This window comes from Natrix helvetica (assembly GCF_964273705.1).
Source record: "Natrix helvetica genome assembly, chromosome: 9".
Classification (NCBI taxonomy): domain Eukaryota; kingdom Metazoa; phylum Chordata; class Lepidosauria; order Squamata; family Natricidae; genus Natrix; species Natrix helvetica.
In genome coordinates, this window is record NC_138560.1 from 14,274,820 (window position 1) to 14,292,515 (window position 17,696).

Consider the following 17,696-nt stretch of genomic DNA (forward strand, 5'->3'; position numbering starts at 1 on the left):
CACCAGGAGAAAGAGTTGGCAAAACAGCTCAGTTCAAATTGGATCTGACCGAGAAGGAAGCTCAGCAGAAGCACCTCACTGAGAACTAGGAGCATAGGCTTTCCAAGCAGAGGGAAGACCTGCAGGAGTGCAAGGCCAGGTACCGGTGCTTGGAGGCTCAGCGCGCTGAGATGGTCAGCCAGTTCCAGGCCACGATGGAGTCCCACTAGAATGAGGCCCTCTGGCTCTTTGCCACCAGCGGTGCTTCCCTCCAGCCTTCACCCAAAGCCCCACACCAGGAGGCTGAAGCTGACCCCAAGTCGGAGTTTCTGGCTCCCTCTGACCTGCACAAAAAGACCCCAAAGGGGGAGACTCTCTGTAGCAACACAAGCGTTCATTACACGTATCCGTCCCAGGGGCCGTAGTTTGGGGACCCCTGATTTAATGCAATATAAAAAATGCAAATAATTTATCTGCAGGCCACCAAAATTTTCTCATGGACCACCAGTTGGTGACTGCTGATCTAGAGGGTGATAAGCTTTGCTGTCTATTGGTAAGAGTGCTGCCAATGAACCAAAACAGGTCTGTTTAAAAAAAAAATCCCTTCTCACCCCAATGGGTAGGACAGGTAGTCCTCGACTTACAACCACAATGGGCCCCAGACTTTAGGTTGCTGAGTGACAAATGCGTTAAGTGAGTTTTGCCCCATTTTATGACTCTTCTTGCCACCTTTGTTAAGCGAATTGCCGCAACTGTTAAATTAGTCACAAGGTTGTTTAAGTAGATCCGGCTTTGCTTGTCAGAAGGTCGCAAAAGGGGATCACGTGCCCCCCTGCCCGCCCCGGGACACCGCAACCGTCGTAAATAGGAACAGTTGCCAAGCATCCGAATGTAAATCACATGACCACGATGGGGATGCAACAGTTGTTAAGTGTGAAAACGGGTCATAAGTCACTTTTTTCTGTGCCGTTGTAGCTTCGAATGAACTGTTGTAAATTGAGGGCTACCTGTCTGTGACTTCCTCAATCTTGGGCACTCTATCAGAGGCCTGGGAGTTTGAGAGTTTTGTGCAGGATCTCAGCTCTTCTTAGCAATAGCACTTAGACTTATATACCACTTTACAGTGCTTTACAGCCCTCTCTAAGCGGTTTACGGAGTCAGCCTGTTGCCCCCAACAATTTGGGTCCTCATTTTACCCACCTTGGAAGGATGGAAAGCTGAGTCAACCTTGAGCCTGGAGGGATTTGAACTGCCAAATTGCAGGCAGCCGGCAGGCAGCAGAAGTAGCCTGCAGTACTGCACTCTAACCACTGCGCCTCTAGCACTGACCCTTCTGGATAGACACCTATGATGTTGTTCCAGGGATCTGCTGGAGCCATTTCCCCCAGGTTAGACATCCCAGGAGTGTTGCTATTACCCCTGGGACCCCTTTGGCCTTTCCTTTCCACATCTTCTTTAGTTCCTCCTCCAGGCCCTGGTACTTCTCCAGCATCTCAGATTCCTTCCTCCTGATGTTGCTGTCACTTGGCATCCCTATATCTATCACCATGGCTGTCTTCTGGTCAAGGAGAGATTCAACCTAGAAATAAGGACAGCGAGAACAATCAATCAATGGAACAGAAATTGCCTTCAGAAGTTGTGGGAGATTCATCACTGGAGGCTTTCAAGAAGAGATTAGACTGCCATCTGTAAGGAATGGTGTAGGACCTCCTGTTTAGGTGGGGGGTTGGACTAGATGACCTACAAGATCCCTTCCAACTCTGTTAATCTATTAATCTGTTCTGATCAAATACTACAATGTCTGGTTGATTGGCTGTTACCTAGTTATCTGTCTGGATCCAGATGTCCCACCGGATCTTAGCTCTCTTATTCTCCACAACCTTCAGTGGGATCTCCCACCTGGACATAGGATCTTCCAACCCAATGTTTCCCAACCTCGGCAACTTTAAGATGTGTGTGGACTTCAAACTCCCAGAATTCCCCAGCCAACAGGCTCTAACTACAAATCCCAGTGAAACACTAATTCTCGGGGGTTTCTTTGGACTAGATTCTAGAAGCACGGACCACAAAAATGGACAGGAAGCAGCAGTAGAGCTGTCAGAACCAAACTTGGCTGGCAAAAATCAAAGATCGCTACCCTGCCTGATCCACTTTAGTAGTCTAAATCAGGGCTTCCCAGCCCCTGGTCCGTGGACCGGTACCAGGCCAAGGCATGCCAGAAACTGCACCACGCAAAGAGGTGAAGCCATGCCTGCAGGATGCAGGCAGCCATAGGGAAATCACGCCCCCTCCGGTCCACGCAAAAGCCTCTCTCCACGCAACTGGTCCCTGATGCCCAAAAGGTTGGGAACCCCTGATCTAAATCCCAAAGGTGTTTTTTTTCCCCAAGAGGCAACTGGACTTTCTGGCTTTTCTTTGAAGATGTTTTGCTTCTCATCCAAAAAGCTTCTTCAGCTCTGGGACAACACCATGACCTGGGTGACTGAGAATCTCCACGGACATTTAGGGATACACTTTCAGAGCTTCTTGAATGGGAAGCGAAACATCTTCAAAGCAAAGCCAGAAAGTCCAGTTGCCTCTTGGGGGGGAAAAAAGAAAAGAAAAAGCACCTTCGGGACAATGCTAACCTGGATGACTGAGCATCTCTACAGACTTTGAGCTATGCTATATGGGTTGAAGACCCTTGGGATGGTGTGGGAACAGGAATGGAGAGGGGAAAAAATGCAGACTACAGGAACCATTTGCACCACTCGGGTGACCCTGAGGACACAGATAAATCTCCAAGGGCTTCAAGGACCCTCTAAAAGGATGCAAATGACCAGCTGTCTGCAAGGAGTATAAATCCTTCCATTCCCCACCATCCAGTCAGAGCTGAAGAAGCTTCTTGGATGAGAAGCGAAACGTCTTCAAAGAAAAATCAGAAAGTCCAGTTGTCTCCTGAAAAAGCAGCTTTGGGAGGAGCATGACTGAGAATCTCCATACACTGGTCTAAATGATGCGCCCCAGCCCTTGCCCCGATCCTCCAGCTATGTGGGGCAGGTGGGAATTATAAGCCAACAGGTTAAACTCCGAACGGGGCATCCCAGCTCATTTCCTTGGCACTGAGCGCCACCCAACCGGCTTCTGCTTTTTCCGAGGGGGCGGGAGGGGGCAGGAAGCAGGGGAGGAGCCCCCTGCCCCGCCCAGCCGACTCACCTGCCTGCCCCACCCCCAGCTTTGCTTTTTTTCCCCCTTCTTTTTTCCGCCCTGCGCGCATGTGCTTGCTCGCCGCCCCGCTTCTCCCTCTGCCGAGCGCTTTCCAGGCGAGCCTCGTTTCCAAAGTGACTGGAAAAAGCACCGCTCGAGTCGCTGCCGCTTTGGCTTGGCCCGCCGGAGGAGTCCCAGCCATGCCCGCTCCGGCCCACTTCTGGGAGCTCCGGGCGGCGCTGCTCTGCGCCCTGCTGTGGGTGCCAGGCTTGGTCCCCAGCCAGGCAGGTGGGTGAGATCGAGGTAGTCTCTCTATCTCTTTCTTTCTCTCTCTCTCCCTCTCTCGGTGTCTCTTTCTCTCTCTTTCTTTCTCTCTCTGTCTCCCCCCCTCTCTCTGTCTCCCGCTCTCTCTCTCTTTCTGTTTCTTTCTCTCTGTGTCTTTCTGTCTCTCTTTCTTTCTCTCTCTCTGTCTCCCTCTCTCTGTCTCTTTCTCTCTCTGTCTCCCCACTCTCTGTGTCTCTTTCTGTTTCTCTCTCTCTCTCTCTCTGTCTCCCGCCCTCTCTCTCTTTCTGTTTCTTTCTGTCTTTCTGTCTCTCTTTCTTTCTCTCTTTCTCTCTCTCTCTCTCTCTGTCTCTTCCCCTCTCTCTGTCTCTTCCTGTTTCTCTCTCTCTCTCTCTCTCTGTCTCCCGCCCTCTCTCTCTTTCTGTTTCTTTCTGTCTTTCTGTCTCTCTTTCTTTCTCTCTCTCTTTCTCTCTCTCTCTCTCTGTCTCCCTCTCTCTCTGTCTCTTCCCCTCTCTCTGTCTCTTTCTGTTTCTCTCTCTCTCTCTGTCTCCCGCCCTCTCTCTCTTTCTGTTTCTTTCTCTCTGTCTTTCTCTCTGTCTTTCTCTCTCTCTCTCTCTCTGTCTCCCTCTCTCTCTGTCTCTTTCTCTCTCTGTCTCCCCACTTTCTGTCTCTTTCTGTTTCTTTCTCTCTCTCTCTTTCTCTCTTTCTCTGTCTTCCTCCTCTCTCTGTCTTTTTCTTTCTTTCTCTCTGTCTCTCTCTCTGTCTCTCTCTCTGTCTCTCTCTCTCTCTGTTTTCCTCTCTTTCTCTCTCTCTTTCTCTCTCTCTGTTTCTCTCTCTCTCTCTCTCTCTCTCTCTCTCTCTGTGTGTCTCTTTCTGTCTCTCTTTCTTTCTCTCTATTTTTTTCTCTCTCTCTCATCTGCTGCCCTCTCTTTCCTCCTACCCATCCACTTGGGACCCCCAGTTGGTTGTCGCTTCGCTGCTGTCAGGGTGGGGACTCAGGGGTGGGTGCAAAGTTGTGGTGACCTCTGGCCTAAGGGTGGCTTTGCAATGGGAGCTGGGAAGTACATGGGAAAGGGGGGGGAGAGATAAATGAGTGCAAAGTCTTCCTTTCCCCCAACATGCTCTGCCTTGAGTCTGTCTGCCCCTCCCAAACAACAATCTGGGGCCATCCAGAGCAGGGGTCTTCAATCTTGGCAACTTTAAGTCTGGAAGGACTTCAACTCCCAGAATTCCCCAGCCAGCTTGGCTTTGGCAGCTTTGATGGGTGGGGAATTCAGGGAGTTGAAGTCCGCCAGGCTTGGTCACGCAACGAACGGCTGTAAGTCGAGGACTGTCTGCATATTTAGGATTTGTTCCAGATTTATTCCAAATTTGGGGAATCCAGGGTTTGATAGCCCCTTCCCAAAAGGCCAGCGTGCAATGTTTGGACCACAAAATGCCCATGTGGTCCACAAACTCATTCCCACTGTTCTGACCTGGGCTTCCCCAAAAAACACGAAGCAGATTCCTGGTCCTGACAAAACCCCTTTTATTAAACAAATGTGAACTCCTCTCAGTCATATTCAGCAAAGGCCTGGCAAATAGTCTTTCAAAGGTGAATTGATGACCACAGACCTTATCTAGCTTGGAAAGCTGCCATGTCAATATTTTCCAAATGAGGTGCTGCGCAAGGAAAGGCTGGGCACAGAGTCTCTGAGATTCACGGACAGATCTTCACACTCCTGGAACGAACTAAGGAATTGTTTGCTGCAAAAGCTCACTCCCCTTTCGGTCCCCTTTTATTTCTTATGGGAGGGGTCATTCACCATCCACCTGTGGCTTTACTCCCAAGTCAACTCTGATTTCTGAGCTCTTCTTTTCTTCTGGCAGCTCTGCGCATGTGCACACTGGGAACAGGCTCCAGCTGTTCCTCTGCCTCACTGCTGTCTAGCTCAGAAGGCAGCTGAGAACTGCCAAGCGGACTTGGCACCATCTCTGCCTCCGATGCAGAGCCCTCGTCCGAGCCTTCCCAAGCCTCCAGGACTGGCCCATATTCCTCCCCAACCTCCTCACTGTCCGACTCTTTTGCCAGTTCTGCTGGCCACTGGCAGGCCACAGTCCCCTACCAGTGATTCCTGTAACAGGGCGTGCTGCAGAAACATATATTCATATTCATTCTTTTTCTCCCTCACTTGGTAGCGTGCTTAATGCCAATCTGTCTTGGTGTTGGAGCTGGAGTATTTTAGGAAAGTGGTTTAGTAATGCAGATGGAGTCATACTTTAGTTTTTCACCTACTCTTGTTTCTCCCTCCCTTTCAAAGCTATCAGCCCATTCATTAGAACAGTCTGATAGATGCTGGCTCATCCCTATTTTAGCAACCTGTTGTCGAGCAGGGATTTGTGTGTGTGTGTGTGTTCCACGGCTGAATGTTGTGTCGTCGTACACTTCGCATGATTTCTGCCTTAGCGGGTTGGGCGAGCTCAATTCAACCGGGCCTTATGCAACACATAAAGTCAGCCGCGCAGGGCAGCGTAACGTTTTCATAGCCGATGGGCGCATTTAACGTTTGGGGGGATGGCTCACGAGACCTTGCAAATAAGGCAGCAATGCAGAATGTGTCACGCAACTAGCTGGGTTCACAGACCGTGATGAACTGGGGTACTGAACCCTTTTTCAAGAGGCAACTTTTTCAAGAGGACTTCCTTGTTTTTCTTTTGAAGATGTTTTGCTTCTCATCCAAGAAGCTGAAGAAGCTTCTTGGGCGGGAAGCAAAATGTCTCCAGGGAAAAACCAGAATGTCCAGTTGCCTCTTGAAAAAGCAGCTTTGGGGACACTGACCTATCAACTAATTAAATAAGCTAGGTTCCCATAACATGGGACATATAAACAAAAAAATGAGGTTAACCCCAACAGAACAGAGCTGGAAGGGACCTTGGAGGTCTTCTAGTCCAGCCCCCTGCTCAAGTAGGAAAACCTATACCGTCTCAGACAAGTGACTGTCCAGTCTCTTCTTAAAAGCTCCAGTGATGGAGCCCCCACAATTTCTGGAGGGAAGCTGTTCCATTGGTTAATTCTCCACACTGTTAGGAAGTTAATTCCAGGTTGCTTCTCTCTTTGATTAGTTTCCAACCATTGTTTCTTGCCTTGCCTTCTGCGGCTTTGGAGAATAATTTGACCCCCTCTTCTTTGTGGCATCCCTTCAAATACTGGAAGACTGTTGTTATGTCAACCCTAATTTTTCTTTCCTTTAGCCAAACCCAAATCCTGCAGCCGTTTCTTTACATGATTTAGTCTCCAGGACTTGGATCAATCTAGTTGCTCTTCTGTGAACTTTTTCCAAAGTCTCAATATCTTTTTTTTTTGTACTATGGTGACCAAAATTGGTTGCAGTATAAACATAGCATACTGGGAAGTCATTCGGCCACATGGAAAACCATGTAGCAAGCCAGATGTTGGAGGCATCTGTGGCAATCTGGGCCTTTGCGAGCATGGATCTTTTCAACTTGCTATCGTCCAGGTATTAATTCAGGGCAATGGTTATCTGAGAAAAGCAAATTAGCAATGCACGTCGTGTAATCTGAATCCATGGAAATAGGAAAAGAAAGCAGGGATGCTTTCCTTCTGAAGCTGTATAGTCCTTGTGCTTTACAGACAAGAATGGAAAGTGTTGTGCAGACTCTTTGAAACACCTGCTCTCCTGTGATTGCCTCTCCCCTGGGGCAGCAGCGGGTAGATTTCATGCTGGTGTGACCTGTTTTGTTCCATCTTTCCATTTGAGTCCTGGAGTCTACCAATCGGCATCCGTCCCCAAATGAGGCCTTGAGGGCAGAGTCAAATGTCAAACTATTATTTTATCAATTATAAAACACCCTCTGGGAATATGTGCAGAAGTACATGTGGGCGATCTGGAGATCAGGGATGCCAGCAACTGTTTTGCAAGGCAAAGCTTGGGACCTGGGCAGGCTGTTTTGGAAAAGAGGTGGCGCTTGCTGGACGCGCTGCAATATCTCTGTGTGTGTGTGTGTGTGTGTGCACAAATATCAAAGAAGGCCGAGCTTCTACTCCAGTTATCTACGATGTCTTAAGCAGACTGGATCGTATTTGCCTCACAGCAGGGTTTTCCAATCTTGGCAACTTTGAAAGCACCATCCTGTAAGGCAGGGGTGTCCAAAGTTGGGAACTTTAAGACTTGTGGATTTCAACTCCCAGGCTGGCTGGGGAATTCTGAGAGTTGAAGTCCACAAGTCTTAAAGTTCCCAAGTTTGGACACCCCTGCTGTAAGGTAAAGGCTTCCCAAACCTGGCAACTTTAAGATGGGTGGACCGCAACTCCCAGAATTCCTCAGCAAGCATATTTTGGGAGAAATACGACACTAATTGCATCCGTCTGCCTGATCATCTTAACTGGAGCTTATTTTGGGGGGTAGGGGGGGGTAGGGCTTATATTACAAGCATCCTGAAAAATCATGCTAGGGCTTGTGGGATTCAAAAAGTTTGACTACCGGATTTGTGGGCATGGCTTGGTGAGTGTGGTGTGGCTTGGTGGGTGTGGCATGGGAAGGATACTGCAAAATCCCCATTCCCTCCCCACTTCAGGGGAAGGATACTGCAAAATCTCCATTCCCTCTCCACTCCAGGGGAAGGATACTGCAAAATTCCCATTCCCTCCCCACTCCAGAGGAAGGATTCTGCAAAATCTCCATTCCCTCTCCACTCCAGGGGAAGGATACTGCAAAATTCCCATTCCCTCCCCACTCCAGGGGAAGGATACTGCAAAATCTCCATTCCCACCCCACTTCAGGGGAAGGATACTGCAAAATCCCCATTCCCTCCCCACTCCAGGGGAAGGATACTGCAAAATCCCCATTCCCTCCCCACTCCAGGGGAAGGATACTGCAAAATCCCCATTCCCTCCCCACTCCAGGGGAAGGATACTGCAAAATCCCCATTCCCACCCCACTCCAGGGGAAGGATACTGCAAAATCCCCATTCCCTCCCCACTCCAGGGGAAGGATACTGCAAAATCCACATTCCCACCCCACTCCAGGGGAAGGATACTGCAAAATCCCCATTCCCTCCCCACTCCAGGGGAAGGATACTGCAAAATCCCCATTCCCACTCCACTCCAGGGGAAGGATACTGCAAACTCCCCATTCCCTCCGCACTCCAGGGGAAGGATACTGCAAAATTCCCATTTCCTCCCGATCAGTTGGGACTCGGGAGTCAGAGAATAGATGGGGACGGAGCCAGTCAGAAGTGGAATTTACCGGTTCTCCCAACTACTCAAAATTTCCACTACCGGTTCTCCAGAACTGGTCAGAACCAGCTGAATACCACCTGATACACACACACGCACACATGTATGTGTGTGTGTGTATGTGCGCGCGCGCTTGTGTGTGTGTGGCTGGAGTGGGTTTCTTTGCAAATCAGGAATGTACCCTGTAATAACCTGGACTTGTACATTGATGGTAACTATTCTGTAGGATTTCAGATCCAAATATTTCTTAGCTAAAGCTAGACAAACTAGCTCATTGAGCTGCAGTTTTCCTTTTAAGCTATGGTCTTCCTCTAGGAGCAGAGTTGTTGGTGACATATGCATTTGACAGAAGTAACGGAGGCATTCACAAAATCACTGGCATTGACAATATTGCCACCAGTCAATTGCAAGAGGCAGCTGTACTCAGAACAACCCAAGACAATAGCTTTAATAGCATCATTGAGCATCCATGTCTGCCTTTCCCAAGTCCTTGGGAAGGACTCGCTAGATGGATAAAAATGCCAAATCCAGTCTGAACATCTGGCTCACCATGCAAGGAACCATAATAATAGCACTTCCGTATCTGTCTACTTCAGTGTTTCTCAACCTTGGCAACTTTTAAGTCCTGTGGACTTCAACTCCCAGAATTCCCCAGCCAGCTGGGGGGGTTCTGGGAGTTGAAGTCCACAGGACTTAAAGTCGCCAAGGTTGAGAAACACTGGTCTACTTGGAGCTGTGCTTGCAGATCACACTTGCCAGCACACTTAGTCAGGAGTAAGGTTTATTTTGGGGGAAAACAAATCGCGCTCCTGTGTATTAGGATGCTGATTTTGGAGGTCAGCGGCCTTTCCAGATGCTGAGAAAGACTCCCTAGCGCAGCAGATGGGAAAGTGGGCAGCTTTGCTTCTCATGTCCCTTCCCCAAGAGTTGCTGACGGCAGGGACAAGGCAGGGCTATTGTTAAATGTGTGAACAGGCCCCCGTTTGTGGGTTGGTTGGAACAGATGGGAGGAGATCTTGAAGCAAGCAGTGTTTTTTCCCTCTCTTTCCCCCTGTCCGATGGAACAGTGTGCCAAGATTTGAAACCATTGGGCAAAGCATCCAATTTCTCTCCGCTTGTGTGTGGTGACAAAAATAGCTGGGCTCTTTTAACAACACGCACGCACACACACACTCACACTCACACACACACACACACACCAACCTGCTAAGAATTTGGGGAACCAAGTCCTGCTTTCTTACTGGCTCTTGTTAAGTCACTCACTGCTAGTTAAAGTGCTATAACCAGAGCACTGTTTCCATGGCAATAGAGCCCATCAACCTTCCACGATACAAAGATAATTGCTTAACTAAAGAGAGAGAGAGAGAAGGAGGGAGGGAGGGAGAAAGTGAAAGAAAGAGAGAACGTGTGTATTTGTCTCAGTAAACAGAAAAAGCTCCCACGCTAAGTTAGACACGGTCTCCTTATTGGCGAGCTGGTTGTAAGGGGTTGGCTGTTACTCCTGGTGGTGGCCTCCCACTCTCTTGGTTCCCGAGCTGCATTCCAAGCTGGCCTCCTTTTGTTCTTTATTTAGTTTGTCAAACATGTACAAGATAGCAGGTATAAGTATAAACATAGACACGAACAAAGGAAATGAGTACAAATACAGGGGGACAGTAAGACAGGAACGGTAGGCATGCTGGTGCGCTTATACACGCCCCCTTACAGACCTCTTAGGAATGGGGGTGAGGTCCATGGTAGATAGTTTGAGGTTGAAGCTGTGGGGGTTTGAGGATGTAGCAACGGAGTCCGGTAGTGCATTCCAGGCGTTGACCCCTCTGTTGCTAAAGTCATATTTTCTGCAATCGAGTTTGGAGCAACTTACCTTGAGTCTGTATCGATTGCCTGCCCGTGTTTTTTTGGGTGGGGCGAGGGTGGGTGGGTGGGCGTTAAGTAAAGTTGCATGACAGATATGAAATCTTTCTACCCCGTGCAGAGTAGAAAGATCTGCAGAGGTTGTGAGCGACCCCACTCACTTAAGAAGAGCTATAACAGGTAGTCCTCCACTTACAACCATTCATTTCAGAGTTAGAACGGTACTGAAACAAAAGGATGTTTTTCACACAACCTTTGCAGCCTCCCGGTGCTCATGTGATCCAAATTTGGATGCTTGGCAACTGACTCATCGTTACGACGGTTGCAGTGTCCTGGGGTCATGGGATCAACTTTTGCAACCTTCTGACGAGCAAACTCAACGGGGAAGCCAGATTCACTTAACAACCGTTTTGCTAATTTAACACATGCAACGATGCACTTACTTAACAACCGCAATGGGAATTCTCATCCCAATTGCGGTCGTAAATCAACTTCAAACAGTTGCTAATGAATAGTTGTAACTTGAGGATTTCCTGTCGAATCCAAATTAAATATCTGAAAATTTGGAGGCGGGAGGCAAAAGGCAAAGGGCGATTTTTTGATAGTTCCTGGTCATTGAATAACTCTAGAACTTAACATTTTTCTTTCACTTCAACCAACCCTTTAGGATCACATCTATAGACCGGAAGGAAAGCAACTTTTCTATGTTTTTTTTCTTCCAAAAACAGGGGACTGTAAAGATCTGGAGTCATGCAAGCAGTGCATTGAAGGTTCTCCTTCCCAGAATATTACAAACTGCATTTGGAAATACTGTCAGGAATCTCATGAGAAGCCGGGTAAGTCAGTGGTGGGATTCAAAAATTTTATTACTGGTTCTGAGGGCGTGGCTTGGTGGCAGTGGCAGGGGAAGGATACTGCAAAATCCCCATTTCCTCCTGATCGGCTGGGACTCGGGAGGCAGAGAATAGATAGGGGCAGGGCCAGCCAGAGGAGGTATTTACCGCTTCTCCGAACTACTCAAAATTTCCGCTACCGGTTCTCCGGAACTGGTCAGAACCTGCTGAATTCCACCTCTGAGGTAAGTCAATTTTAAAAAAATGCTGGCCAAATATTTCCATTGCCTACTTCCTTTTACCATTATTACCACTTTACCGTTATTGCATAAATGCTCAGGATACAATTTTACACCTCCCTGCTGCTCTTGGATACCAACCCCATGACAACATACATATAACGTTGCTAGGTTTTGTGCAGCAGTACCCAAAAACTACGTCAGACGATGACCTGTGCCATAAATTCGTTTTAGTGACTATTTTAGACCCATTACTATAGAGTGCACTTCTCTGTCTTATCAGCACAGGCTGAATTTTTGGTCAAAGTTTACTGGCACCTTATCTAAATTGAAATGCTGTCCGAATGGTCAAGGTTCAGGTCACCAAATCTCCAGAATTGATAGGTACCGTAGAATGGGAATGGGACAGTGGTAGGCTCCGGATCCCGTTGCAACCGGTACAGTTGCAACGGGCCCCGGCATCCTCCATCTGAATGCGCGTGGCACGCGCGCACACACATGCAGTGTCTGCATGCATCTTAACTTCCAGTGATGCCTCCACGACGCTCCAGCTGCTCGGCAGAGCGTTGGGCGGGCACTGCACGTGCCATTGCACATGTGCGGAAGTGCTGAATGCTTTAAAGGACAGGTAAGGAGCGCGGGCGGGCAGGCCCCCCAGAGCACGTTACTGGAATGGTACCTGGTGCTCCGGGCAGGCTCTGGTACCAGGGCATACTGCCAGCAACCCACCACTGGAATGGGAATAGGAATAGAATAGAATAGAACAGGACCTTGGAGGACTTCTAGTCCAACCCCCAACTTAGGCAGGAAACCCTACACCACTTCAGAGTGTCAAATGGTTATCTAGTCTCATCTTAAAAACTTCCAGTGCTGGAGCATTTACAACTTCTGGAAGCAAGTTGTTCCACTGGTTCTAATTGTCAGGAAATTTATATTCTTGTTTCCAGGTTGAATCTCTCCTTTTTCACTTTCCATCCATTATTCCTTGTCTGGCCTTCAGGTGCTTTGGAAAATAGCTTGACCCCTTCCTCTCTGTGGCAGCCTCTGCAAATATTGGAAGACTGCTATCCTGTCTCCCCTGGTCCTTCTCTTCACTAGACTAGCCATGCCCAGTTCCTGCAACCGTTCTTCATATGTTTTAGCCTCCAGTCCCCTAATCATCTTTGTTGCTCTTCTCTGCACTCTTTCTAGAGTCTCCACATATTTCTACATCGTGGTGACCAAAACTGGATGCCATATTCCAAGTGTGGCCTTACCAGGCATTATTAAGTGGTATTAACCCTTCACGTAATCTTGATTCTATCCCTCTGTTTATGCAGCCTAGAACTGTGTTGGCTTTTTTGGCAGCTGCTGCACACTGCTGGCTCCTATTTAAATAGCTGTCCAGTAGGACTCCAAGATCCCTCTCACAGTTACTACTACCTCCTTCTGAGGACCTTTTTTTTTTTTTTGCAAGGATGAGCTACCAACTTGCAGACTGCAACTTCTAGCAGAATAGTCTTCATGGCCAATGGTGGCAGATGCTCAAAGTTGTAATTGTCCACAAGAGCCATGTTAAGGCCAGCACTCTGAAAATCCTTCTATTTTATGGGAATATTGCTAAGCCATCTCAAGACCTGAATGTCTTTTGGATTGCACCTGACTTGTTGCCCTGGCTACAGTTCCAGGAAGGGAGGGATAGCCCGGAGCTGTCAAAGAACAGCCTTTGCTGTTGATTTTTGAGATCTGGTGCTTGTTGCTAGTGAGACTTTCTGGCCAGTATGGATTAGAAACTGAGAGTTTGCATTCAAGAAGCAGGGAGAATTATGTTAGCTGATAGAACACAACATTTGTAGCTCAAGGTTGAACTGTGGGATCCTTGTTGCTTTCTGAGCTTGGTTGTTTTCTTGCAGATATTTCCTTGTCCAACTAGGTAACACCATCAGGAGTGTGATAATGTTACCTAATTTGGTAAAGGACAGTTTGCAAGAAAACAGCCAAGAGAGTAACAAGGAGCCCATCTGTTGTTGTTAGTTGCAAAGTCGTGTCCGACCCATCGCACCCCATGGACAACGTTCCTCCAGGCCTTCCTGTCCTCTACCATCCTCTGGAGTCCATTTAAGCTCATGCCAACTGCTTTGGTGACTCCATCCAGCCACCTCATTCTCTGTCGTCCCCTTCTTCTTTTGCCCTCCATCTTTCTCAGCATGAGGCTCTTCTCCAGGGAGTCCTTCCTTCTCATTAGGTGGCCAAAATATTTGAGTTTCCTCTTCAGGATCTGGCCTTCTAAAGAGCAGTCAGGGTTCATCTCTTCTAGGACTGATCGCCTTGCAGTCCAAGGGACTTGCAGGTGTCTTCTCCAGCATCATAGTTTAAAGGCCTCCATTCTTTGGCGCTCAGCTCAGCCTTTCTTATGGTCCATCCTTCACAGCCATCCATTGCAACTGGGAAAACCATAGCCTTGACTATACACACTTTTCTTGGCAGGATGATGTCTCTGCTTTTTAGCATGCTGTCTAGATTTGCCATTGCTTTCCTCCCCAGGAGAAAGCATCTTTTAATTTAGATTAGCCTATTTTCTTATCTAGCTTCAGGATAAGAATTTCACCTTCTTCTAACGGACTCCAGACTTCTTCTAGCACTCAGCAAGCCGAGCAAAAGATGGGCATCTTCATAGCCCCAAAGCATTTGAAACCATTCTTTAAAAATGCCGAAAAGAAACAACAGTAGGAACTTAGCTATCCCCATCCCGGATAGCTTATCAGAATGGGAATAGGTAAGCCCCTACTATTGTTTCAATTTTTAATTTTTTAAATATATATTTTTATTTATTTACAAACAAACAAAAGACACACACAAAACTTAGACGTACAATACATTTACACAATACAGTATGAACAGGAACTTCCTGTTCTTTCTAATAGCAATTACCAATCTATACAATTCTCCTTATGTTATTTCCCCTTCTAGTATATTTCATTTGCATTTCACCATTTTTAATCCTTATTTTACTCATCTACCTACTATATTGGGTGATTACCTCTAGTACATTTAAACTTTCTTGAGTGCATATATGCACAATTCTCCTTAACTACTATCTTTGGGTTTTATTGACTTCCTTCATTGATCCTTGTTTCTTTCCTCCATTCACCTATACCATTTATCCCATATCTGGTAATATTCTGTTTCTTCTTAAGAATGGTTTTAAATGCTTTGGGTCTATGAAGGTCATGATTGTCCCAAAGGTGGTTTTCAAAAGGCAATTTACGGTTTCTTGGTTTTATGTGCTTTGTGAACGAAAACGAGGTTGTTTTCCTTTTGGGTGCTTAGAAAACTGCAAGGGTAAATCAATGAAGTTGCAGGGAGCATAAAGGAGAGTTTTACTTTCCTAGGTTTTACTCTGTCCTAAGTTGAGTCTCAAGGGCTCATTGGCTAAGATGCTGAGCTTGTCAATCAGAAAGGTCGGCAGTTTGGTGGTTCGAAACCCCAATGCCGCGTAACCGAGTGAGCTCTCGTTACTTGTCTCAGCTTCTACCAACCTAGCAGTTCAAAACCACATAAAAAATGCAAATAGAAAAATAGGAACCACCTTGGGTGGGAAGGTAACAGCCTTCTGGGTGCCTTTGGCATTCAGTCATGCCGGCCACATGACCATGGAGATGTCTTCAGACAGTGCTGGCTTTGAAACGGAGATGTGCACCACCCCCTAGAGTCAGGAACAACTAGCACACATATGTGGGGGAACCTTTAGCTTTACCTTTAAGTTGCATCTGAGAGTATTACTGTTTTAATTTGCTCTGTGTAGTAGTTCCTAGATGAACCCTGTAGAACAGGTCAGTGTTTCCATCTTCCTGTTGCCTGAATGGTTTGTGATAGTGATGAACTTTGAATCTTAGAAGGAGAAGAAATATTTTACATCATCCCCAACATGGCTTTTCTCTTAAGTCACAACAAATTTAAAAAAATGACAGCCACAAGTTCCAGACTTTCCACGGATTCAGAGCAGAAGGCCCTTTAGAGCTTCTGTGTTTTGCGGGAACAAACCTAACTAGAAAATCTCTTGTTATTTTGTGAAAAAGGGACAGCATACCAACAACAGGAGTTAGTGCTTCACTTTGCTGGTGACAACTGCTTCAGTGCCATTTTGGGGACAGAAGCAGTCGCTGATAGAATTGCTTCTGGAGCCGCATGTGGCGCTTTCATCTCTGCTGTGGCTCCCTGTCACCGGTCGGCTCCACACTTGATAGGGCTTTCAGTTAGGACAGATAGAAGAAAAAGGACGCCATGCTAGGAGGAGACTCTATGGTGGGGGAACTGGACTTCCGGTTGGCTAAGGACGCCACACTAGGAGGAAACTCTATGGTGGGACTTCAGTCAGCTCCAGAATTGAACGGGGGGGCTTCCGGTTAGGACCTTTGTGGCTCTTTGAGTGTTTAAGGTTGCCAACCCCTGGCTTAAGACAAAACAAAATAATTCTAAGGCTCACTTTAAGTCAAGAATGAGGTAGCAACCATGTGGGGGGAACATCTATTGGTCTTTCCCCAACTCATGTGGTTGCTGCTCACCAGGAGGAATGGGGCAACTCACCACAGCCAACTCAACGGCCATCTCCTCATGGCGAACTAGCTGCAGCCATCATGCCATGGCCAACTCACCATGGCCATCTTGCCCTGGCAACCCGGTGCAGCCCTCTTGCCGCAGTCATCTTCCCACAGTCAACTTGGCACAGGGCAAATCCACATGTGATCACTCCATGTGATAAATACTATCCACCACTGTTTCTTTGACATGATTTTCATTGACAAAAAGGGAAGTAATGTAGAAGAAACAGTGGCCGATCACGTTTATTGCACTGAGTTATCCCATGTGGATTATCCTGCAGCAAGTTGGCTGTGGCAATTTGTCTTGTGGCGAGTTGGCAGTAGCAAGTTGTCCTAAACCCCAGACCAGGTGCTTCCCAAGCAGAAGATGGAGACTTCATCCCTTCCCACCACCGTTCCTTTGCAACTGGCATCTGGAGGCAGTCTGTAGGTGAAGGGTGATGGCCCTGCAAACCACAATTAAAACATGCCATAGCTTATTGTCATGAGCAAACCCAGCCCGCCTGATTCTGTATTGCCATATATGGAAGAAGAAGAAGAAGTAAAAGCTGCTGCTTGTTATTGTGCTCTGTTTCAACACTTCCTTCATTTGTAGGTACGGGGAGCTGCGTGAAGAATGGAGAAGTGTTGAAGGAGAAATGTTCATTTTTCAATACTACTGTCAGCTGTGAAGGTAATCCTTGGGCGAGGATTTGTTAGAAGGCCTTGCAAAACCTACTGTCTGTATTCTAAGTTGACTGATTTTTTAAGAGATCAGACAACAAGCAATATCCAGAATACAAATTCATGGAAGTAAAGACAATGGTTTGGATCATTCTTGGTCCACGTTGGTTGTATGTTCCTTCCTGAATCAGAATACTTTGTCGGTTGCCATGGAGAACAACAACTGGACCAAGATGTTGGATGATAGGCCGGTGCTCAGCTCTCGTATGATTAATTTCAGGTTTACCATACGATGAACCAAATGCATAGAGAAAGTCTGAACCTATAACCCTTTTGTCTACTGCAACCTTAGAAATCCGATGCAAACTTCTGCACAGTGATTCTAGCATAAACATTGTAGTAACTAGGACTGTCCTAGTACAGAAATTCTGAGTTGGGGTCCATCCCAGAGCTGCATGTCCCACCACCCCAGGAAAAAAAAGTTTAGCTACACCCAGGGCTTCTACAAAAATTGTCACTCATTTTCTGTTTTTTTAATGTGATTTAAGTATTGTATTGGACACAATGTGATTTAAACCCAATTTATTATGTTTTCTGGCACAGCTGATTCCCCGCCCCTAACTTTTCTTCTTCTGGCTCACTGCAAAAAGGGCAGGGAAAACTTATTTATCAGTATCTGAAGCCAGTTAGGTCCGTCCCATCTCAAAGCCTCCCCCAAGATTAGATGATTGGTTTAAGATCCTTCTCTGGCTTCTCTTTTACAGATAGTCCCTGACTTATGCCTTGTCAATTAGCGACCCTTCAAAGATACAGTATGACTGACTTGAAAGAGGGGACTTCCCTA

At 47.1% G+C, this 17,696-nt stretch overlaps 1 protein-coding gene across 3 annotated transcripts in view; it reads left to right on the top strand.

The window, feature by feature from the left end:
* Window positions 1–3,234: 3,234 nt before the first annotated feature.
* Window positions 3,235–17,696, top strand: part of CD164L2 (CD164 molecule like 2) — a gene marked incomplete at its 3' end in the record, with an annotated part of 37,125 nt that continues 22,663 nt past the window's right edge. For all 3 annotated transcript variants that reach the window (XM_081962798.1, XM_081962797.1, XM_081962799.1), the window contains exons 1-3: window positions 3,235–3,453; window positions 11,266–11,373; window positions 16,785–16,862. In XM_081962798.1, coding sequence (XP_081818924.1) covers window positions 3,366–3,453; window positions 11,266–11,373; window positions 16,785–16,862 — 274 coding nt within the window. In that variant the 5' untranslated portion in view covers window positions 3,235–3,365. The remainder of the gene's footprint in view (window positions 3,454–11,265; window positions 11,374–16,784; window positions 16,863–17,696) is intronic.